Source organism: Pimephales promelas, chromosome 23 (genome assembly GCF_988280905.1).
Source record: "Pimephales promelas chromosome 23, fPimPro1.hap1.1, whole genome shotgun sequence".
NCBI classification, from domain to species: domain Eukaryota; kingdom Metazoa; phylum Chordata; class Actinopteri; order Cypriniformes; family Leuciscidae; genus Pimephales; species Pimephales promelas.
In genome coordinates, this window is record NC_142791.1 from 26,869,091 (window position 1) to 26,893,962 (window position 24,872).

Sequence of the window (24,872 nt, forward strand, 5' to 3'; positions counted from 1 at the left end):
ATGACGCACTGGAGCCCATGAGCTCCTGGACACGCCCCTATTTGATGACGCACAGAGTCTGATCTCCCCCCTAACATACAATAACACTCCCCGAGCACATTCGCATTCACCGCTCAATCGCGACGCGAGTGACTGTTAGCACTATTGTTACTGCAGCTGAGCCTACAGTTTTCTAGCTAGCTATGCCTTCGACACGGACATGCATGGGCTACCTGGATGCGATCATGTACAAAACAGATCGGTATCTTCATTTAAATTCCCTTAAAACGATCACATCAAGAAGAGGTTTTTAGAGAGCCAACCTTGATAAAGAGCTGAGGATCGCCGCCAACACCTGCCTCTGTGTGTAAAAGTGATCATTTTACTATGTGTAAAAGTGTGTCAAACTATGTGTAAAAGTGATCATTTTACACATAGTTTTATAAACTTTCCTTATGCCGAGTTCAGACTGCATGATTTTAGCCACGATTTTGGCTCGCCGACAGGTTTTGAGAAATCGCCGACAAATGCCCGAAATCACAGGCAAATCGGCGCTCGTTCACGCGAGTGACAATCACGCAGTGTGAATGAACAAAGACGCGAACTGAGAGAATCACCGACGAGTCGCCGACGCCCGTGAGATATTTGGCATGCTAAATATCTGGACCTGTCGGCGATTCAAAATCCTGCTGTGTGAAAAGTGTTTTGACTGAAAACTACATCGGCGATCACCGGCAGCCAGTGAGAGAGCAAGATACAGAGCAGCAGGGAGTTCGGGGAGGAGTTATAGATCACATATCAACATGATATGGCATTGTTTCAACAAAAAAAGCTTCTTCTGGGTCTATTTGGACACAATAAATGGAAGAAAAATTAGTAGAAATTTGGCAGGAGCACTCGTGTCTGTTTCACCAGCTGTACCACAACCGGGTCGAAAAAAAAAGTCTCACGTGAGAACTCCGGTCTTGCACGTGTGGTGTCGCGCGTTGTTTCCTTTTCATATCTCACGCGTGTTTGTTGTGAAATGTAGTTTGCGTGCAGCTAGACAGAGTCTGTCGGCGAGTCTGTCCGCAGCCAGCGGACACGCCCCCGGCGTTTGAGAACAGAGATAACTGCTCATTTTTTCAAGATTTTGATAGCTTATTTTATGTACTTGCCGGCTTTTTTTATCATTCAAATTTGGCTGGGTGGATAATAACACATTTTTCTGTGGTGTGACATACTCAGAACACATACTTAATTTTGACTTTACAGGGACTTTAAATTATCTTTGTACACTGTGAAATAATTTGTTGCTTCATTAAATTAAGTAGGCCTATAATCCTCCAAATTGGCCGGTTTAGTAATTTCAACTGTTAAATCTTGAGTAATGATAAATTGCTTTTTCCTGTGAAAGTACAAACTGATAAACTTATGTTAATGTAAGAATATTTTGCCATGAGTGATCAAACATTGCACTGTAGAGTGAAGAAAATTTCTCAGATGACTGTCCTTTGGAGGAAGAACTTTAATTTAATTGATGGCTTTAATTGATTTCTACTTGTGCCTATGCCTGTTATTTCTGACAGGAGTCCACATGTACATTAGAGTCTGCACACAGCAGTGATACAGGGGTGGGCAGTGTAGAGACAACTTCTCCTTTTTATTTGTTGCTTGAGGCATGTGTGACACAAACGACACTGGGTGAAATTCGATCCCTATATGAGTCTTCAACAGAAAATAGAGTAATTAAGAAAAAAATTGCACTAGAAAGAGAGTTGCTTCAAAATAAACTTAAGAGTAAAATACACTATTTCACACAGAGTACTATTGCTGACCTTGCATAATATCTCTTATTAAAAGATGACTGGATAACTGGCTTTTCTTTACAAAGAACTATTGAAATAAAACTCTAAGCAAATAGAGTTTTGCAAATTTGTCTTATTTCAGGCTTAATTAAACATTTTTTTCTTTTTCTGATGTTGGTAGTGTTGTGCAATATGGCACATGCAATGTCACTGTCAGGTGCAACCCTCAGGCTTTTCGGACCCTGAAATCTTCCCTTTAGTTGGCCAAAGTTCGCTTCATAGTGTGCCCTTGTCCTAGAGCTGCATTGTAAGTGGTCTGGGGTTTGGGTCCGGTAAAACAGCATAAGTGTATGTAATACTGTGAGTTTGATATTTATCATTTTCCTTACCACGTTCAAATAATGTGCATAAATCTGAATCTCTTAAAATTCTTGAGTCACGCACAGATCCTGGCCATTTTGTTTTCACACTGATTTGTGATATGGAACATGGTCACACACCATCTAAGCGATTTTACTCAGTCAACTGCCTTTTAAAAATATTGATATAATACTAATCTGGAATATTTAAAAATTGTAATAGTAACTTTGCTACACATTTACATTGTAAGCCCCCTTTCTCACAAAATCCCTTCATTGAGGCCTTGATGGGAACATGTGTGCAGTCTACAGTGTATGGCACCAATCACGTAAAGTAAGCCTGAGGGACTTTAAGTCATAATCGGCATGGTCATCATTGCATTTTCTTCATTAAAAATTATAATATAGGCCTACCCTAAGTTGGCAAAAAAAAAAAAAACTAAGAGCGCTAGGTAGGCTAAACTTTGCGAATGGCACGACAGAAAGCTTATCAAGTTCTCCGCATCGCAAATAATTTTAGGGCAATGCAAACATTTTGTGCTGTTGATTCAATCCGATGTCAAATATGGACAAAACCAAACCATTGGGTTTTGTGCTGCTAAAACCCGACATCAAATCGAATATTAATGTGCATTTCCAACAAAATAATAATGTATAAACGACACCCTCACGAGTCACGACGATTGTTTCACGAGAAAAAATAAATCGCAGAAATTATGGAAATTAGGCTGCACTATAGGACTTCCCGCATCAGCCGCGATCTAATCCTGCTAACATGAAATAAGCCTGCTCGCGAGCAGGTTCAAGCTGACGGACCTGTTGCTATGACAGCAAGTCCAGGATGAGCGTCGAAGAACCAAACAATCCAATATCATGGCAAATCGCCAACAATCAAATCCAGCTAACTGAGTTAGCGACGTACGAAGAACGGGGCCCTGTTCTTGACAAGTTTGTGTGAGATTCGCCAGTTTATAAATTAGTTATTGGAGTTAAACAGTAGTGGATGGAAGTTGTTTGCACAGTCAAGACTCTTTTATTTCAGAAGAGCAAGAAAAATCCTGTTTTCCTTGATGCAAAAATATGGCGTGTTCAGTGTAATTTAAATAGTAATTTTGCACAAAAAAAAAAAACGTCCAGAGCATCAGTCCTCACAAGTCTCTGTCCTTGTGCGTTTTCCTTGGGCAGTCGTGTGTTATTTTCACTCCGAACGCGTGCGACACTCTGTTGTTATGCTGAGAGGACAGTGAATGTTATTAGTTATTTGGTATGCCGTCTGCAAGCTCTCTCTCTGTCACCTCATTCATTTCCGGTGGCATCTCTGACCTTAATGTGTGAAGCAAACAAACCAGGATCCCGTTCACATTTGCCCAGAGTGTGTCATTGGCAAAGCTGTGTATTTGACTGATGACTCACTCACTCAAAGCCACACAGGCGTGTTTAATGATTAATGTGCAAAAATTGAGCCGCATCCACAATCTTTATTGAAATGTAGTGGATTCATTTTAATATTATGGTTTAAAGGCATTTTGCATTCACAAGGTCTGAATTAAGAATGCATTGCAGTAGGTTGAAATAATGCCACCATGCAGGTTCAAGATTCACCTCAGAGTGATTGAGATTAACAGCATTTATAGGATAAAGACAATCCCTGTGCAAATGTTACAGGTTCAGTTCTGCTGGTGTCACATGTGGTAGAGAGAGAGGAATAAACATATCATATGTGGCCCAATTGGCACTAAGGGGCCTAAAGTGTGCCAAGAAAACATCCCCACCGTGTTAACAAGGCATGATGGATCCATGTTCTCATTCTGTTTACGCCAAATTCTGACTCTACCTGTCTCAACAGAAATTTTTCCAGTCTTCAATTGTCCAATTTTGGTGAGCTCTTGCAAATTGTCGCTTCTTTTTCCTATTTGTAGTGGAGATGAGTGGTACCCGGTGGGGTCTTCTGCTGTTGTAGCCCATCCGCCTCAAGGTTGTGTGTGTTGTGGCTTTGCTGCATACCTCGGTTGTAACGAGTGGTTATTTCAGTCAAAGTTGCTCTTCTATCAGCTTGAATCAGTCGGCCCATTCACCTCTGACCTCTCGCATCAACAAGGCATTTTGGCCCACAGGACTGCCGCATACTGGATGTTTGTCCCTTTTCACACCATTCTTTGTAAACCCTAGAAATGGTTGTGTGTGAAAATCCCAGTAACTGAGCAGATTGTGAAATACTCAGACCGGCTCGTCTGGCGCTCAAAATTGCTTAAATCCCCTTTCTTTCCCATTCTGACATTCAGTTTGGAGTTCAGGAGATTGGCTTGACCAGGACCACACCCCTAAATGCATTGAAGACACTGCCATGTGATTGGTTGATTAGATAATTGCATTAATGAGAAATTGAACAAGAGTTCCTAATAATCATTTAGGTGAGTATATATATATATATATATATATATATGTGCTCTTCTATATATACAAGAGTACAGTAAAAATTGCCTATTAGTTTGAGCTTTTCAACATGCACAAATTAAATGCATGAATGATCTATTTTATATATACAGTATATTAACAAGCACAATATTGTGTGGTGAATTGTTTAAGCACCTTGTCAAAAAATATTCATTATGTTAAAATTACTTATTCCTAAGTTTAATTATGTTGTATATTTTATAACATATTTGATATAAAAAATGTATGGTCACACCACACTGAAAACAATAATTTATTAATGATATAGCCTATACAACTAAAAAAAACATTCAAGGATTTGATTTATTTACATTTATTATTATTAATTTATTCATTACGCAAGCTTTTTGATATCAAATTATTTGTTTGTAAACAGCATGAAATCAGTTCTCCAAGTTGTCGGTGATGGTAGATAAAAATCTACCAAAATCTACCAAAAAGTTTCTTTCATTATTTATGGGATGTGTTTTTCCAGTCTCCATTTTTTACATGCATCGGTTCGGATGACACAAGAGAAAACTGTAATGTGAGATGCGACCGATGTAGGGCTTTATTTTGACAATAAATAGAAAAGTCAATCATTATTTCTAAAATTGGCTTTTACTCCCTTCATCCCAGAGCTTATTTATTGAGCGGTCTGTGTCCCATGGGTGTGTTTGGAGACCCTATCCAGGAGTAAATACATCTCTGGAAGAAAATCAATGTTTTAATACTCTCTCTTCGCAGATTTGATTACATGAACAGCTCACTTCTGCAGGACATAAAAGATGCCTTTGTGAGTTGAGCTTGAATCTAGACAACAAGCCAAACTGATTGAATGTTTGCATTCATGAACATCTCAGCCTATTGTGACGCTCTCATTAAAGTCATCTTTTCTCAGGAGGGTCGTGTCATTCAATCCCAGCAGTATCAAACAGATCCCGTCCTATAAGGCATGCAACATGGCAAGCGAAAGCATGTTTTTATATAGTATGACATTTCACCTGGCTGTCGTCTCTTCTTAAACCCGCTCCAGCTGCACAAACATCTCGCCCCGCCATTAAAAACCCATCTGTTCAATTAGGCTGGCAAACCTACAGCGACGCCGACTGTGATTCTGTGGATCGGGGCTGTGATCCTGTGAATAACAGGTATGTTGAGAAGTTTCACAGGGAGACTTGTATTTAACCAGAACACTGTGTGCGGAGCTGAACCGCCCTGTCCAGAACACAGTGTGAATCAACCCAGAGGGATGTGTCTTTGCTCATATAGTTTGCAAAAAAAACAACCCGACTTTGATGTTTAAGTAATTTTTACTCATTAATTGCTTGTAAATCTTACACATAATTGACCCTTCGCTAAGCCTCGCCCTCCCTAGTTACTGTCGCTACGCCTGTCAAGCTTTCGCGGCTGGCCCATCTATTATAGTATGGATGCACCCCGTGTCAGAGATTCCCAATGAGATAATTAATAATTTTCGGCGAACAAGTGAAATATCTGAGAGAGCAAGACAAAAAGGGACTACAGTATTCATTCGAGGGATATATTTACGACGTTATATGCAACCGATTAGAGAATAATTTCTTAAAAATTGAAGTTAAAGCCTAACGTTATTGAGAGTAGGGAGTCACGTACCGATTTGGACGGGGTCTGAGCCGGTCGGCCATTTTGGGAGGACACGCTATCGGTTGCCAGGGGCAATGCCTTCAGAACTACACAGAGGCGCGACTAAATATGCCAGAAATAGCAAGAGAGAGACAGCACAGCGCAGTTTTTGTGTACATTTTAGCGATACACGGCAGTGTCTTTGAAAGATATGGAGAAGGAAGAGAAATGAAAGTGGTTCTATAACAACGCTAGCCAGCTTTATATAGAGAAACTGCTTGTGGATAAACTGACAGGAGCAACAGTGAGCAAAGCATGATTTCAAAAGAGATGGCTTTTTTTTTTTTTTAAGATGGCTCCTGCCTGTATACACGAAGTGAACTGTCTTCATAAAGTATCTTCTTATTAAACGGTCTGTACACTTACAAAGTTCTCAATGCTTTGTTTTGCATGTATGGACCCTCATTATGTTACTGTGTTAGTGTGGGGCTATTTTGAGCCTTGTTAGTGGTATAAACTAGCGATTTCTTTTTACTTATTATATGCCCCCATTACTAGCATTATACCAGTTTTTAGAGATAAAACTCTTTACATTCGATTATCATGAAAACAAATCTCAGAGAACGGTTGACTAGGTACCGATGTTTTATTAGACCAAAGGTTCATTGTTCGCCGGAGTTCTCCTTTAAACAATGTTTGGGTCAAATATCGACTAACCCAACCCATTGGTTTCATTTTTTTTATTATTAAAAATTTACATTTTGTCCATATTTGACCTTGGATCTTGAATCATTAGATGAAATATTTTAGATGCATATCGTGATCTCTGACTTTGGATTGTGACATTTAGTATCTTAGCATACTTGAGTACTAAGACATTGTTGAAATCTCCACTGAAACCCTTGAGGATACATTTGTGAAATTGCAGGGGAAATTACTTGTATGAGTAACATCTAAACTTAAAGGGAATGTTCACCCAAAAAATCTAAATTCTGTCATTTACTCACTCTCAAGTTGCTCCAAACCAAAACTTCTTTCTTCTGTTGAACACAAAAGAAGATATTTATGGATAACTAAAGAAGAATATGGATAAAACAACGAAAAAAGACTTCCATAGTATGATGGAAATGAATGGGGTAAAGAAGCAAGAAACTGCATTCACCCAAACGTCTTTTTCACTTTCACAATGTGGCATATTTCCAAGTGAAACTGGAAATCTGGAAATCAGATTTCCAGGGAATTTTGATTTCATGTTGAGTTTATGCAAATGTGTCCATTCATTTTACATTTGATTTCGTAACAATTTAGACATTAATTTTCTCAGCACTGATTTGTTTAGAAACATCTATTAAGATATTGTCAGGGATATTCAGCCATTTGCTTGTTTAGTTTCATTATCATGGACTTTTAGGGCCCTTTCACACCTACCTTGTTTAGTCCGAACTTTTGGACTTTTCAGTTTGGTCTGAATCAAAATTACAGGTGTGTTACCTCTGCCGGACCAAACAGATGAAATTTGGTCCGACGAAAAGAGGTAGTCTCGGACGGATCAGACTAAAAAAAGGCTTGGTTCGTTTATGTGAAAGCATTTCTGTATGGTTCAGACATTTAGACCTTTTACAGGAAGTTGTGGTGGTTCCAGTGTTGCCAGATGTACGATAATTATTGTATTTGTACGATAATTTTGACCTCTGTACAATGTACGATCAAAAATGAAAAAAATTCCATTAATGTACGATAATTTCAGATTTTTGTGATCGGAGGTCATTGTAATCATAGTGCTTCCATAATTATTGATCTAGCTGTTGATGTACGTCATGATTGTGAGGAGAAAATGAAGGTGAGAGAGCACGGTAGAGAGGGAGAGACCTTGCGTGTGTCATGTGTGCGTCTCCCCCGCCCCCGTCATCAATCCAAACCTCACGTCACATGTCTTAAAAAATATCTGGACTCATGTACGATCATTTTCTTCCAAAAACTGTAATTTTGAGCTTCTGGTACGGTACTTTGAAATTTTCAATCTGGCAACACTAGATGGTTCCCATAAAGCCAATAAAACAGAAGGTGGCAGGAGAAATGAGCCGTGGTAACACATGGGGGGAGGAGGAGACGAGGTTTTTAATTAATGTTGCTTCCTTCATAATATGTTGCTTCCCTGCCGGCGACGATAAAATGTTTGCATGACAAGGACGTTCATTTGGCGAATTTGAACTAGCCTTGTGTATAGTTGGTGCTGCAGGTAATTATGCCATCAAAATAACAATATAGTTGCAACGGTATGCGTCTGTTCGTTCATGTTGTCAAAGTTACTCGGCGAATTGACAAAATACAGACGTCAGACGCACGTCGATTTACTAAACGAATCAATGTCAAGATTCTGCCCACATAGATGATGATGACAGGACGCAAGTATGTCGCGTAAAGTTCTTTAGTGAGCTCGCATTATTGCAGTGTGAAACCAAACCAAAACTTTCTGAAAGTATAAAATGTATCAAAATGTCAACTTTGGTTCGGACCTCGGTGCGAAAAAAACACAGTCTGAAGGCCTGTCTACACCGGGACGAATTTCGCGTGCGTTATTCACCAATGTTTAACGCCTCGTGACTAAACAATGGGCGCCAATGTGAGTGTAGACACCGACGCGTAAAAGTGTCATTTAAAAAAAAAAACGCCTCGGGTTCGTTTTTATAGTTTGACGTGCTGCGTCAAAAACTATCCGACCAATGAGATTGGAGTTTTGCGTGTTTGGAGCTTCTGACGTTACAGTAAAACACAACTTGGGGGCGCTCAAACACAAAACGGTCTTGCCGAGCACACATATGCAACAGCGAAGAAGATATACGACAAGTAGTGTTGGCGACTACACGGCCAGGAAGAAATAAGAAGAGGAAGATGCGAGGCAAGATGAATGTTGATGATGCTGTTCTCGTTGGCGTTAGAACATAAAGAACTATATGACAAACGCGACTGCGACTACAAACATCTTGATAAACAACATGACATCATGACTTTTGCGTAAACATACACGCCACTTTCGAGTCAAGTGGCGTGTTATCTCTACGCATTTTGAGCTATCCGCGTGTTTGCGTGTATACCTACGCCATTAACGTCCGAGTGATTACGCGTGTCTGTACACGCCGTCAAATGTCCGAGCGATCTCTTTTTTTCCTAGGATGGTAAGGGAACAGTCATAAATGCCATTAACCCCAGTGACGGGTAGGTTTAGGGACGGGGTTGAGGTAAGTCATATATTTATATATACAGTAATAACGTTAAGTCAACGGCGTTCATAAACAAGCTGAAAAGCGATTATGCGTCTTGAGAGCACGTCAAAAATGGAAATACAAATTGGCGTGTCATGCACACGCTACTTCATCAGTCTGTGATAAAAGATAACTGATATGGAGTGGTATTGCAGAGCAAATTGGCGCCATTTTATGTCAGGGAATGAATTTGCATGTTCACTCGGCTCATCGTCAGCGAAAATCGCTTGGGTGTGAACACAAAAAACGCTGACGAATAACGCGCACTAATATTCGTCCCGGTGTGTACGGGCCTTACGTTTGCTTCTCATTGCATGTTGTCTTTGTTAATGTTACACACTGATAATGAATTGAAAGAGTAGGTGTGATGATCAGATGAGATGGGATTAATTCTTTTTTAATGAATCTGAATCTGAGGACCTTATCCCCTGCGATCATGACAGATACTTTGTTTTTGCTGTTTTTCATTATTCAGATTGAATTGAGATCACTGTCTGCCAGTGATTCCTTCTTGTTCATCTCCCCTGATGCAATGTTAGGTCTGTAAAGATATTATATTTTCATAACAGCGTGCAATGAGTAATAAAAATGCTCAAATGCTTGTCTGAAAGCTCTTTTGTGTTGGTGAAATCTTCACTCCTCCTCAACTCATAGCCCACTATTCTGCGGTCGCCAGCCACTTCACAAGGCCCATTGTGTCCCATTGCTTACAGTAGCAGTTGTGTTGCAACAATCCTCTGCATTGTGTTTGCTCGTCTTAGACAGACATACTGTACATACTGTCTGCATTAGCACAAATTACCTCAGAAACGAAGGCATGCAATTTACCTCGACTGATTCATACTTGCCAGCTTCTGACTTCCCCAATGGTCTAGAAATGAATAAGTCCAAGTCAACGTGAACTCTAAATAAACCGTGTTTAGTTTCCTGATTTCTAGAATGGTCTTTATAGTCTTTCATGGCGTTAATTCTCTTTCTCAGGAGAAAGAAACCTCTTGGTTTGATCTTACTGTTGAGATTCTCATCGATTATTCATGACTTTTATTTCCTCTTGGAGCTGAGAGAGGTTATTTGCAGTAATTCTTGTTGTATGTGGGTAAAAGGTTGGGATATTGTGCAGGGAATGTGTGAGAAAAAGCCGTCAGGTGTGTTGAGGAATGTCGGGCGTGGCCGTGTTGCGGAAACCTGGCGGCACAAAGATATGTGTTCATTTCCCACTCTGCCAAACGGCATGAATGAACTCGCTGCAAAGCCACAAATATGCAGTATAGCTCTTCTCTGAAGGTTTCAAATGTTCATACACTCTCTGAACGGCAAAAGATGATGCATTTTGAACATGGGTTAATCTCGCAAAAAAATGTCCATGCCCCATTTTCATATACAATATTGTTGTTGTTATTATTATTATTTGCAATGTGACATTATGATGATTAATAATTCAGTTATCACTAATTACATGTGTAAAAAAAATGCACATTTATAAAGCCATTTTTAAGTGTGCATCATATTTCACTGTAAAAGGTATTTTCAAGATTTGTTATCACAACATATTTTCTTTTGTCAAATCAACTTTATAATAATTTATTTAGTTGAGAACTTATTATTTTGAGTTTCTGATGGTTAAATGAATCTACTTCATTGTATTAACTCACTTTTTCCAGTTCAATCAACTTGAAATTTTAAGGCAACCCAAGGTTACTTACTTTTTTAAGTTAAACCAACAATATATTTTTACAGTGTAGTAATCACATTTTTTCTTTTGTCAAATCAACTTAAATAATTTATTTAGTTCAGATAACATATAATTTTGAGTTTCTGATGGTTAAATTAATCTCCTTTATTGTAGTTCAATTAACTTAAAATTTTAAGGCAACCAGGTTACTTACTTTTTTAAGTTAAACCTTCAATATTTTTTACAGTGTTGACATACTACAGAGTAATTGTAATTTATGCTGATTAAAAATAAGTGATGTTTGAATATCTGCAGTCTTTTCCATTACAGTAATGTAAATGAAAACGTGGTGAAAAGTATGAAAATGATCTCGCACTGCAAGAAAATCTCAATCCTAACACAAATATGCTCTATTAGGAGTTATGAAAACATTGTTTCTGCACTTTAAAAAAATGTTTATGATTTGTAATCACATTTTTTCTTTTGTCAAATCAACTTAAATAATTGATGTGGTTCAGATAACATAATATTTTGAGTTTCTGATGACTAAATCAATCTCCTTTGTATTAGGAGATTGTATTAGGAGATTTTACTCCATTGTATTAACTCAATTTTTCCATTTCGATGAACTTAAAATTTTAAGGCAACCAGGTTACTTAACTTTTTAAGTTAAACCAACCATTCTTTTTTACAGTGTGAATGTTCACTGAAACAAATGTAAAATGTTTCTCCTTGGTTACACGAAAGCTAAGAAAACATTCCATTTCATCATTCTTCGAACATGTGAATGTTACTTTTGAATTTTCTCTGAACATTCCGAAACTAACCGACATTCTATCTAAACGTTTCAGGAAAAAACATTCCGTGAACATTTTTGTGCTAAGACCTGATCATTTTGAACTAACATTCTATGAATGTTACAGGAAGTGAGTTTGTTCAGAACATTAGCCAAATGAATGTTCCCTGTTAGGCTTTGTTTTTATGCAAAATATAAATTGTTTTGTTTTTTGAGTTGAAATGTGACTTAAAACCTCACCCACAATTCATTGAAAAGCAGATGACTGTCATTGTAACATGTTTATGCGATTGACCATGTGATTGTTCATAAGACCATCTGACTCCTTTCATTATAGTTGTTATCTCTGAATCGAATTTCTCCGAAACAAAAACCTGTTGGTTAGACACATCGATGACTCGAAGACCTGAAAGCTTCTCGGATTGCTCTGCATGTGGTTTCATTCGAGACGGATAAATCGGCATTTGCGTCGTCAATAGATTCAGACGGTACAATGTAAACTGGAGCAAAAGTGTGTGTAATGTGGGGCAGTTGGACACACTGCTATGAAGGATGTTGGAGTTGCCAGCAGATGGGTGTTAAGTAATCGGGCGTGATTCATTATCTTCACATGTTGTTTGCCATATCTTGAGAAACACAATTCACATATTTAGATCAGGATGTGTTTCCTGTGATATGCATTATGAACTAGTATAGTTGAATTGATTATTATGTACATGCATACACATATTAAATGGTTAGTTTACCCAAAAATGAAAATGATGTCATTAATGACCCTCATGTCGTCCCAAGCCCGTCAGACCTCCGTTCATCTTCAAAACAGAGTTTCAGATATTTTAGATTTAGTCCGAGAGCTTTCTGTCCCTCCATTGAAAATCTGTGTACGGTGCACTGTCCTTGTCCAGAAAGGTAATAAAGACATCATCAAAGTAGTCATGTGACATCAGTGGGTTAGTTACAATGTTTTGAAGCATCAAATACATTTTGGTCCAAAAATAACAAAAACTGCGACTTTATTCAGCATTGCATTGTCTTCCGGTTCTGTTGTGGATCCGCGTTAAGTGACGTAAGACGCGGCTGACGTGTGTCTGGCTGTGTATTCGGGTTCAAATAAATATGGCTAGGCAAAAAAGTGCAAGTCGAAATCCTTAGACATGTTTGTGAAGATTGTTTTGTATAGTGTGCGTCTCTCTCAGACTGTAACCGAAGCTCAGCCGCACCAGACACACGTCGGCCGAATAAAGTCGCAGTTTCGGACCAAAATGTATTTCCGATGCGTCAAAACATTGTAACTAACCCACTGATGTCACATGGACTACTTTGATGATGTCTTGGATTTATTGTCTTTATCATTGTGGAAAATATGCCATAAGCAATAGCTCTTAACCGTTAATTGTAATCTATCATTTGTGCTTCTTTTGTCCCCACCTAAGGATGTAATTCTGCAAACAATTCCAGAGTAGATTAGATCTAATTATATCAGCGGCACTTGAGAGGAGCTTCATTAAGATAATTACAACCTTTTCATTACAAGAATGCTGTCTAATACTTTGCCAGCTAAACTCACTGTTTTTAGGCCAACACATTTACCCAGTTTTGGTCATTTCTTTGTGTTTAGTATGAGGAAGATAGACTGGCCAACCCGTTGCTCATTAATTTTTTTTTAATCCTTTTTGCAAACTCAATATATATTTTGTCTAGTACATTATAGTCTAGTACATTTTTTTTTGTCTTAAAAATGCCAAAATAAGTCCATCTGTCATGCATATTATATATTATTCAAATAATGTATAAACATTTTTATTATTTTTTATTATATTTTAAAATATTAATTGTATGTATTTATCTATTTAATATTATATTATGACTTTACTTTTATCTTATTATCCAGTCATTTGATCATTTGCACTGAAGGCCTGTGCAAAAGCTAAAAAGATAGTCGGTATCAGTGGCGATGTATGTGTTATGTAACTGTAAAAGTGTTATTTTGTGAATTCAGCCTATTAAGTAACTTGGCTTTTATTTAGAGAAGACAAAATGGCCTAGATTTCACAGAAGTGACAGATGATGCTAGAAAGAGGCGGCCAACTGTGCCGGGCCTATTCTGATCTTGGACAACAGATGCATTTCTGTTCCTAGAGTCTTTCCTCGTCAAGGCCAAGAGAGAGACAAACCAGCTGGCTCAATACAAAGATGAAAAAGGAAAACTGAATCTTGACATGGTAATGTCTCATTCCAAGATATATGTTTAAAGTCCCTCCTGTGGTGAAAATCAAGCTTTAAATGTTGTTTATTTGTCTATGAGGTGTTTTTAATACGCTTTCAGACAGACCATGTGTAAATTCATAAGTGGACAGCATTGCTGAGTATTTCTCCTTAAAACTGCAGTGAACCAAAGACAGTCTCAAAAACACACTTTGAAATCGCTGGTGTTTCTGACGTCACAAACGACCTTGTAACCAATCAGATCAACGAGTGATCGTCAACCAGTGGATCTCTGAGTGAGTGAGTGATTGAGTGGAGGCGTGGCTCATTTGCATATTCATAGAACCACGTATACTAAATGAGGCGAGGGTGTCGAGTTATCAGTATCAAGCTAAGGGCCTTTTCCGTGGCCGCTCCACAGCTTTGCGAACAATCGGCCATCTTATATAAACACTGCACCTTCATACACTGATTTGAAATCGTTGCTGTAGTGGTGTTGCATTGCTTTGTACATTGTTTATTTGTGGTTTTATGTTTTATACTTGTTTACAGCATTTTGGCCCAAAGCTGCTGTTTTTAAATGTGTTAAATATGACTGACAAAAGTATATAAAAAAGCTGGTCCGGGGCAAACGTGGCCTAATGGTTGCAGGGGTGCCCAATCCTGGCGATCGACTGTCCTGCACAGTTCATCTCCAACCCTAATCAAACACACCTGAATGTGATCCTAAAGACCTTAATTGGCTACTTCAGGTGTGTTTGATTAGGGTTTGAGATGAACTGTGCAGGACAGTCGATCGCCAGGAGCAGGATTGGGCACCCCTGGACCGTTAGAGAGTCAGGCTGCAGATTTGAATCTCAATATCGGTCGGAAACACCTCAATACTGAGCAAGGCATCTAAACCCCAATCGCTCCCCGGGCGCCACAGCAAAAATGGCTGCCAACTTCTCCAGGTGTGTGTGTGTGTTCACTACTCACTGCTCCTAATGTGTGCGCACTAACTTGGATGGGTTAAAAGGCAGAGAAGCGAGCATGGCACTTTCATATTTAATTTAATTAACTGTGTCTGCAGGTATTCAGATGCATTTGGTTTGATTCATTCTGGAAACCTTATACAAGCTATTTATCCGTGCACCCTAGTTATCTTTAAATTATGACTAATTATAATAACTGGGTTAATTAGTGCATGATGAAAAGTGTTGGTATTTGTCACAGTAAATGTGTAAAGCTTTAATATTTCCATAAATGGGTCACAGGTCTGTTCTTGTTGCAGAAAAGCAGGAAGCAAATAATAAAGTAAAGCAATCCATCGACGAGATCAAGTTTTACTGTAGTGCATGAAAGGCTTGACAACATGGCGTAGGGAATTGTAAGTAGGTGGTGAAATGTTCATGTTTTCTTCCCTTTTATAAGCATGATGTGTGTTTTTGAAGTGGCTTCATCGGCCCCTGGAGGTTTACATAATAGACGCATGGACAATGGGGGTAATTACGCTTCAAAAAAGAAAGAAAATACAACACCTCCACAATATTATTCATCTTTAATCTTTATACAAACATCAAGACAAGACAAACGCAGATTGCGGTTTCGCGACCGGCCTTGCATAATGAGTTTGTCTCAACTCCCATGATGCCCCGGGAGATTGACGCGAAAGGACACGATTATTACACTGAACAATTAAATAACGTGTGCTCTTGAAACATCACTCATGAACACTAAGATCATCTTTATTAAATAAATAAATAGTGGGTTCTGTCTGATAATAAGTTACGTCCATGGCGTTGCAGAGCGTGCGCACAGTGAAATGTTGAACTACAGCATGGGATCATTTCACTCTGTAGCCCGTGTCCTTAAGCAGGAATGTTTTCACAGTTAAACGAAATCTGCTCTCAAGAGAGCTACATCCAACCACCCTGCCTTTCTAAAGCCTTCTTTCCTCAACTTTAACTCTTTCCCCGCCATTGACAAGGTTTCCCCGGGAATCTGGGTTTGGTAGGGGGCGCTGTTGCGCAACTTCTGAAATCTCCAAATCCAAAAACAAACGAAGAATATGATCATTTACGTGATCAAACAAAAACTGAATATTGTTATCGAATGAAATGTCGAACCCACGAAGAGCGAACGACTGTGAAGATGGACTCGATCTACGATTAAAGTCTTTAAACGAGATTTTCTCCGCTTTTTGTTTCTTATCCACATTCAAGTGTGGATATATATTCGTTAGTTTGAGCTTTAAAAGCCGAGGCTCTGTTCTTTCTTTCTTTCAATATATTGAATGTTTATTCGCACAACAAAATATTCTGGAGGCCGTGAAAATCTCGTGAATGTGATTCGGGCGGGGAAAGAGTTAATATCTCCGTTTGGCTTCAACAAAGCAAGATTTCTGCATTTAAAACACTATCATCGTCTCTGGTTCCAGCCCAGCTCAGTTCAGTCCTTTTGTAAAACTCATAATCCATTTCATCTCCTCCCATCTTCAACACTCTCCCATCCAGTCGTAAGTAGTCCACGTTCTCGTCTTTTCGAAGTATCCCAGTCTCGGTGCGCTCGTGCGGTTCAGTTGCATCTCTGCAACAGCATGTCAAGTGCGTAGTCCATGCGGGTGCGAAGGTCCGGTGAGCATCCCGACACGAGGAGCGTGCTGAGACGCAGCGTGGTGGAAACACGGTCCTCGTTGATGTACGTCAAGAGGTATTCTTCACTCTGATTGCACAGGATGATCTTGGTGTGATCGTGGTAGAAGTTGACCTGTGGGAATAGCATGAGTTTAGCAATCAAGTCAACATTATATATCGCAATACAAATCTGCAACAATGTGGATCGTGAAAACATGTATTGTGTATAGTTCACCCAAAATAAAAGAAAAAAAAATCACGTTTTTAGAGTTTTAGTGTCAGTACTGCAATATATAATGTACAATAATGCAATAGGGGTCCTGATACGCCCAAATGATGATGTTACCAGTAAAAAGTGTCCGATATTTTTTTAAATATATCTAGTCAGTGAAAGATTGCAAGAATATTTGTGTAAAATAATTCTGTTTTCTGCTTCAGAACCATGAATATTAAGTCAAACCATGTGTAAATTCATAAGTGAACAGCATTGCTGAGTATTTCCTCCTTAAAACTGCAGTGAACCAAAGACAGTCTCAAAAACACACTTTGAAATCGCTGGTGTTTCTGACGTCACAAACGACCTTGTAACCAATCAGAACAACGTGTGATCGTCAGCCAGTGGATCTTTGAGTGAGTGGAGGCGGGGCTCATTTGCATATTCATAGAACCGCGAATACCAAATTAGGCGAGGGTGTCGAGTTACATTTAAGATATTTTAAAGGCATGAAGATTTTTTTCACGGAAAAACATTTAAATATGTAATTAGGGAAAGTTGACCAGTGGGAATAGCATGAGTTTAGCAATCAAGTCAACATTATGTAGTAGGGGTGTCACAATATATCGCAATACTGGATAGTGAGAATATATATTGTGTATAGTTCACCCAAAATAAAATTTCTGTGCGAGGAAAAAAAAAAATCACGTTTTCAGAGTTTTAGTGTCAGTACTACATTAAACTACTTTAATGTTAAATATAATGTATAATAATTCAATAGGGGTCCTCATAATGCCAAATGATGATGTTACCAGTAAAAAGTGGCTGATTTTTTTAATATATCTAGTCAGTGAAAGAGTGCAAGAATATTTGTCTAAAATAATTCTGTTTTCAGCTTCAGAATCATGAATATCTTTATTCTGTTGTCACCATTTCATTTACACACACAATGCAATATCAAATGCATTTTAAGTTAACCTTTTACTATATGTCTTGGAGTATCGTAATAATATGCATCGAATCGTGACATGAGGGTATCGTTACACCCCTAATATGTAGATGTTCTTTGGTTCTAGCAGAGGAATTATGAAGTTTTACCTGGAAAGTGCCATCGTTGAAGAGCATCATGAGTGCTCGATCAGATTTGAGCCACTGAAGAAGGTACAGTCTGGGTTTGCCCGCATCCGTTACGTTGGGTAAATCACCTCCCTGTTGAAGAGCAGCGGGTTATAATCAGAAAATCTGTGAATTATTGATGGACTTCCATTGCAACACGTTTCCACCAAGCGAGGACACTTACATCCATCAAATTCTCCTCCATGTAGTGGGCGAAGTATTTTAAGATGGTGACCTGACCGACAAACTGCTCTGGGGCTTCAGTAGTGGGGAAGACCGAACACTGCCCCAGCTCTGCATAGTAATGCACCGTCCTGAAGGTTTAAAGACACGTTAGTCTTCGGGATCTTTATCAGAAAAAAAGAGCTACAAAGACACTTGAGATGGGCAACGTACTTTTTGTCCGACAGAAGGCTCATGTGAGTGCCGTTGTTGAAGAGGACGCCAACCGTGTGATCCGACAACTGGTAGCCGAAGCCGTACTTGTTGGAATAGTCCACCCACTTCGTCACCCACTGGAAGCTGCCGTTCATGCTCTCTTTGGGAATGTTATTAGCTGTAAACAAGAGATTAAAAATGCATTATTAAAAGTGAAAGGTATAACTTTGACATGGAATTTAAAAAATTTTTTTTTTGAAATTTTAAACTTTTAAAAATGTTCAAAAATGATTTTTAATGCTTTTTATTTTTATTTATAATTTTAACAAAACCCTCTGTATTTTTCAATGTTCTATAAATATTTTATTTTCAGATTTTTTTATGCATTTTATTCAGTTTATTATTTAAAAAAAAAACATGTATAACTGACATGGAAAAAAAAACAAAAACAAAAATTTAATATTTTTTTATTTTCAGAATTTAAACTTTTTAAAATGTTCAAAATTCTTTTAATGCTTTTTATTTTTATCTTACAATATGATTTATAAATATGTTTTATTTTTTTAACTATATTATTAACAAAAATATTATTAATATTTGTATTAAAGTGCCTTATACTATTATTAACTTGAAAAATCTAAACAAAACAGATTTTAATGAATAAAAAGCACCAAAAGGGGTAAAAATTTTTATATATATATATATATATATATATATATATATATATATATATTTTTTTTTTTTAATTGTTCTTTATATATATATATATATATATATATTTATTTATTTTATTTTTTTTTTACCCCTTTTGGTGCTTTTTTAATCTTGCAATACATTTTATTTTTAAATGCATTTTACTTTTTTATTAAGAATGGGTTATTAAAAGTGACTTTGCATTTGTAAATCGGATCATGTCAGATACGCACCTTCCGGCATGTTCTCCAGACAGCCGCGCAATACTCGTGCAACAGAGTCCACAACGCTACCCATTGTGCTGTCCTCAAGACCTGTGAACACAAAACACATTAGATATCGCACGGACACATCCATTAACATCCTCGCGTTGATAAAAATGTGCAAGTCTCTTACATTCGCTGCTGCTACTGCAGCTCCCCAGCGTTCCCCGCACGATCATCCGAATGCTGTCTCTAATGTGCTGCTTGCTGCCGGTGTCCTTCACTGCGGGAACAGCTGCTCTTCCAGCAGTTGTGATCGGGGGCTTAGTGTCCTGTGGGAAATATAGGACAGGAATGTGCATGAGGTTAGGTTACAATCTTAAACTTTCTGCACATTTAAGAGAAGGACGAGGACGAAGGAGCTCAGGAGCTCACCTCAAGGGGTTTTCTGCAGGGTTGGGGGCTGAGTGAAGCTTTCCGGAGGTCAAGGCATAGTTTGTTTATGTCATCCTCTTCCTTGGTTGGTTTATCTGCAAGAAGCAAGACGTGCATCAGTCTAACGATGTCATTCGGATAATCCTGGACCACAAAACCAGTCACAAGGGTACATTGAGCTGATAAATAAGCTTTGCATCGATGTATGCTTTGTTAGGCTATGACAATATTTGGCCGAGAACTAAATGTGAAAACATTTAAAAATCTGAGGGTGCAAAAAAAAAAATCTAAACATTGAGAAAATCGCCTTTAAATTTGTCGATTGTGCTGCATTCACTCACAAAAATATTTTCCTTGAACGTGATCTTTACTTAATATCCAATCGATTTTTTTTATCGATCATTTTGACCCATACAATGTATTGTTGACTATTGCCACAAATATACCCGTATGACTCGTCGTGACTGGTTGGTGTACTGTACTCAAGCACTTACTGTGAGTCTCCAAGTACTTGGCTTTGTCCTTCTTCCCACCGAATAGGGCGGCAGCAGCTTTCTTGAAGAAGCTCTTGGCAGGACTGGTGTGGTGGAGATCTGGGGCCGCGTGGCAGCAGCTCGAAGACAGTCTGTCTGGTGTGAAACCCTGATATAAGAGGGGAAAAAACACGCTCAAACCACTGAATAATTCACCGCTGACATGTTTCGCTCGCACAAACGGAAACACACCTGGCAGAAAAAGTCGTGGCGTAGAATATCGTCGAGTTGTGGCCTTTCCACAGGGTTTTTGGCCAGCATATTGCTGATGAGATGCTTGGCTTGGGGCGACAAAGACGAAGGCATGGAGTATCGCGCTTCACGAATGCACCGGTACGTTTCTTTAAGGTTTGTGGTTTCAAAAGGAGGTCTTCCCAAAAGCATGGTGTACCTGTTGGGACACAAATGATCCATCATAAATAAACATCTCCATGACATTTACAAGAGTTAGAGGCGGATTTTGCAATTCAGAGCCAGATAAATAAAAAAAGCCAACTGGAATTACTTGATTTTCTTAGTAGGTTGCAGCAAATTGTCTTAATGAGCGTGTCATTGAGTCAAATCATTCATTCAAAACAACTGGATGAAAAAAAGTGAATGTCTTTATTAGTGAGTCGTTGAATCGCTCATTAAACGCAGATTCATTCAGTAACTAAACATCACATACAGCGACAGTTTTTGCCCCATATCTTGAATTTTGGGGGCATTTTTATCAATTTTAGTGGCATTTTTGGTGGCTATTTTGAATATTAAAACAACTCATTCAGTGACTTTTTTGCTCCATATCTTGAGTTTTGGGGCAATTTTTTTTAATTTTGCTGGCATTTTTGCCCCTAACCCCCAGTTAATTTCCAATCGTATCTCTTATTCGAGGGCAAACGGAGGCCCCATCAATTTTAGTGGCATTTTTGGAGGCTATTTTAAATATTAAAACAACTCATACAGTGACTTTTTATGCTCCATATCTTGAGTTTTGGGGGCATTTTTATTAATTTTAGTGGCATTTTTGGTGGTTATTTTAAATATTAATACAACTCATACAGTGACTTTTTATGCTGCATATCTTGAGTTTTGGGGCCATTTTTATTAATTTTGGTGGCATTTTTGCCCCTAACCCCCAATTAATTTCCAATCGTATCTCTTTTTCGAGAGCAAACGGAGGCCCCTTCAATTTTAGTGGCATTTTTAGTGTCTATTTTAAATATTAAAACAACTCATCCAGTGACTTTTTATGCTCCATATCTTGAGTTTTGGGGTCATTTTTATTCATTTTGGTGGCATTTTTGCCCCTAATCCCCAATTAATTTCCAATCGTATCTCTTTTTCGAGAGCAAACGGAGGCCCCATCAATTTTAGTGGCATTTTTGGAGGCTATTTTAAATATTAAAACAACTCATACAGTGACTTTCTATGCTCCATATCTTGAGTTTTGGGGCCAGTTTTATAAATTTTAGTGGCATTTTTGGTGGCTATTTTAAATATTAATACAACTCATACAGTGACTTTTTATGCTGCATATCTTGAGTTTTGGGGCCATTTTTATTAATTTTGGTGGCATTTTTGCCCCTAACCCCCAATTAATTTCCAATCGTATCTCTTTTTCGAGAGCAAACGGAGGCCCCTTCAATTTTAGTGGCATTTTTGGTGGCTATTTTGAATATTAAAACTCATACAGTGACTTTTTATGCCCAATATCTTGAATTTTGGGGTCATTTTTATTAATTTTGGTGGCATTTTTGCCCCTAACCCCCAATTAATTTCCAATCGTATCTCTTTTTCGAGGCCAAACGGAGGCCCTTTCAGTTGCGAGGCTCGTCTAAAGTGAAACATAGCACCGCTTTAGTACTCACATCACACAGCCGAGAGCCCAGATGTCAGATTCACAGCCGTGCCCTTGCTTGTTGAGGACTTCAGGCGACAGGTAGTTTGGCGTCCCGCATATTGTTCTCCTGCGGTTCTCAACCGGCTCGAGCTTCGCAGCCAGACCGAAGTCTCCGACCTTGAGCTCCATTGATTCATTGATGAAAAAGTTGCCTGGGAAAAGCAACAGAATCAGGTTACGAATGGGATTTCTGTATTGTTTAGGGAAGGATCGAACGCTCTAGGTGCTCACCTAGTTTAAGGTCTCTGTGCAGAATTTCTTGCTCGTGGAGATACTTTAACCCCGAGACGATCTGTCTCAGGTAGTACCGAACCTCTGGTTCTGTAAGCACCTTTCGGGCCTTGAGAATATGTGCTAGGGACTGAAGAACAGCACAATACGTCAGGGCAACAATATTTCCTGCAAGACCTATGATTAAAGCGAGACGTCAATAGCACTCACCCGTCTGCTGCAGTATTCAAGCAGGATGTAGATGTTATCTTTGTCCTCGAAGTGGTGGTAGAAGTGAACGATGTGTTTGTGATGCAGGGCTCTGTGCAATTCGATTTCTCGGTCGATCTGTCAATCAAACGGTTGCAAAAACTTAATTAGCGATTCAAGCAATGCGGCCAGCAGCAAATACGTGACGACAGGACAGCAAGTTACCTTTTCCCTTTGGTGAGGTTTGGAGACGCGTGTGTGTGGAATGATTTTGGCTGCATACATTTTCCCAGAGCTTAGATCTGTAAATTCATAGCATTTGGCAAAACCGCCCTGAAACACACACACACACACACACACACACACAGAGAGAGAGAGAGGATGCATTATAACAGCATTACATGTCAGTATATTTAATTGTATATTCAAATCTCTTATTTACTCTTATGCATTACCAATTCATAAAATTAAACAAAAACCAAAATAAAATAGCTAATGCACTTTTAAATATTTAATATATATCATGGTACTGAAACCATGTTTTTTGTACTATGATGTTTAGGCTACATGGTGCTCCATTACTTTTTCATAAGACAAATGTAAAATATTTACCTTGCCCAAAACTTTTCCTCTACAGTAACATTTCCCAGTGGTTGAATCCGTGATGATGCGTGACATTTCTTGCGTGGCATGAGCATTATTATTATCCTCTGCTTTCCCTCGTCTGCTCTCAGTGGGTCTGTGGTGTGTGTGTTCACACATCTTGCCGTTGTTCACAGGCTGATGGTGGTGATGATGATGATGGTGGTGTGTTATAGTCCTGAGTATGTCCATGCTCGAGTCCGACTGGGAGAAATCATCACAGAGCTTCAGTCTTATACACGCGCGCGCGGAGGCTCCGCCCTCCTATTTTATTTCACTGGCGCGTCACGCGCGTTCACTGAGCGCTGGAATGAAGACGAGCGTCTCAAAGATGGAATGTTTTATTCCCGCGATTAAATCACGATATTAACTTTTATTTAATTTAAATTAAATGTAGGCTATAACTTTAAATTTAAATAAAATGTAAATTATAATTAATCTAGAATTTTAATTTATTATTATTATTATAAGTATAAGTAGTGAAACACGCATTTTATTTTTCGATTTTCTGTGTATCCTTTATGTAAAAAAAAAATTATGTAGGCTATTTTATTTACTTAACTATTACAACACTAAAACTATTAACTATTACATTCACTCTGCCTATGTATTCTGTATGTTATTATATTTAGTTTGAGCAGGACATGCATGGACATGTTTTAGAGACTATGGGTTAGAGTAAAGATCTCTAGCGCCACCATGTGATGCTTTACACTAGTTTTACTACGGATTTAGATGTGTGGTGCATGTATGACTCATACTGACACACACACACACACACACACACACACACACACACACACACACACACACACAACTACTGTGTGTCAAACCGTTTTTACTTATGCACTGCAGGATATGAATTCTGGATATCAGAAACTCAATTCACTAGTTAAATTGAAAATTCTTGATATCAACAATGACGTCATCAATCTCAAAAATATGAATTCTTGATTACTATAACTCTTCATTGTGTAACTGTATTTTCATCAGTTAAATGTCACCATAGATTTGAATTTTTGTTTTTGTTTTTTACCATTTCACATGTTAGAGAGACAATTAGTAAAAATTGTTACTAAAAATAAAAACTCAATTGCAGATAGGCTAGATTAAAAAAAGATATTTATGTAAGATGGTATAAAATAAAATAATACAAATAAATTATGGGTTTATATGATAGGCATACTACTCATAATTGTTTTGTATATATCAAGTGGCACCGCTAATGCAACCATATTCGTCTTCATAACAGCTCATCTTCTTGAGAGATGAAGTGAACAACACTGCTCTACTTTATTCAAGAAGACAGCCATCAGTTCTCAGGGTAACATTACAAAACATTGCTTGTTTTTTGAAGGTCTTCAGAGAGAGTGGGAGTGTGTTGATGCTGCTTTTCAATATAAAGTGTTTACAAGCTGAACTCACTTATTTATACTTCAATTCAACAGGTAAACATTTATATCTATTGCATGCAAACATTGAATATTCACAGCGCAGACTGCTTTATGTAACACAAAACTGTGTAAAATTGAAAGCATATGCCTGTTGTCTAATGTAAACAATAGATCCTGCCTTTTTAAGTGACTTGTTTAACTCATCTATGAAAATGAGTTAAGGGTGTCGAGTTACAATCAAGCTATTT

At 38.2% G+C, this 24,872-nt stretch overlaps 1 protein-coding gene across 1 annotated transcript; it reads right to left on the reverse strand.

Moving 5' to 3' along the window:
- Positions 1-16,370: 16,370 nt before the first annotated feature.
- On the reverse strand, positions 16,371-23,449 carry plk2a (polo-like kinase 2a (Drosophila)). Its single transcript, XM_039676924.2, has 14 exons — positions 23,201-23,449; positions 22,814-22,921; positions 22,610-22,726; positions 22,400-22,529; positions 22,137-22,320; positions 20,479-20,677; positions 20,248-20,395; positions 19,754-19,848; positions 19,512-19,650; positions 19,349-19,429; positions 18,441-18,600; positions 18,229-18,358; positions 18,027-18,137; positions 16,371-16,847 (listed from the first exon to the last, which is right to left on the reverse strand). Exons 1-14 carry the CDS (start codon positions 23,420-23,422, stop codon positions 16,656-16,658), a joined length of 2,016 nt encoding a protein of 671 aa, XP_039532858.2. The 5' UTR covers positions 23,423-23,449; the 3' UTR covers positions 16,371-16,655.
- Between the last annotated feature and the right edge of the window lie 1,423 nt (positions 23,450-24,872).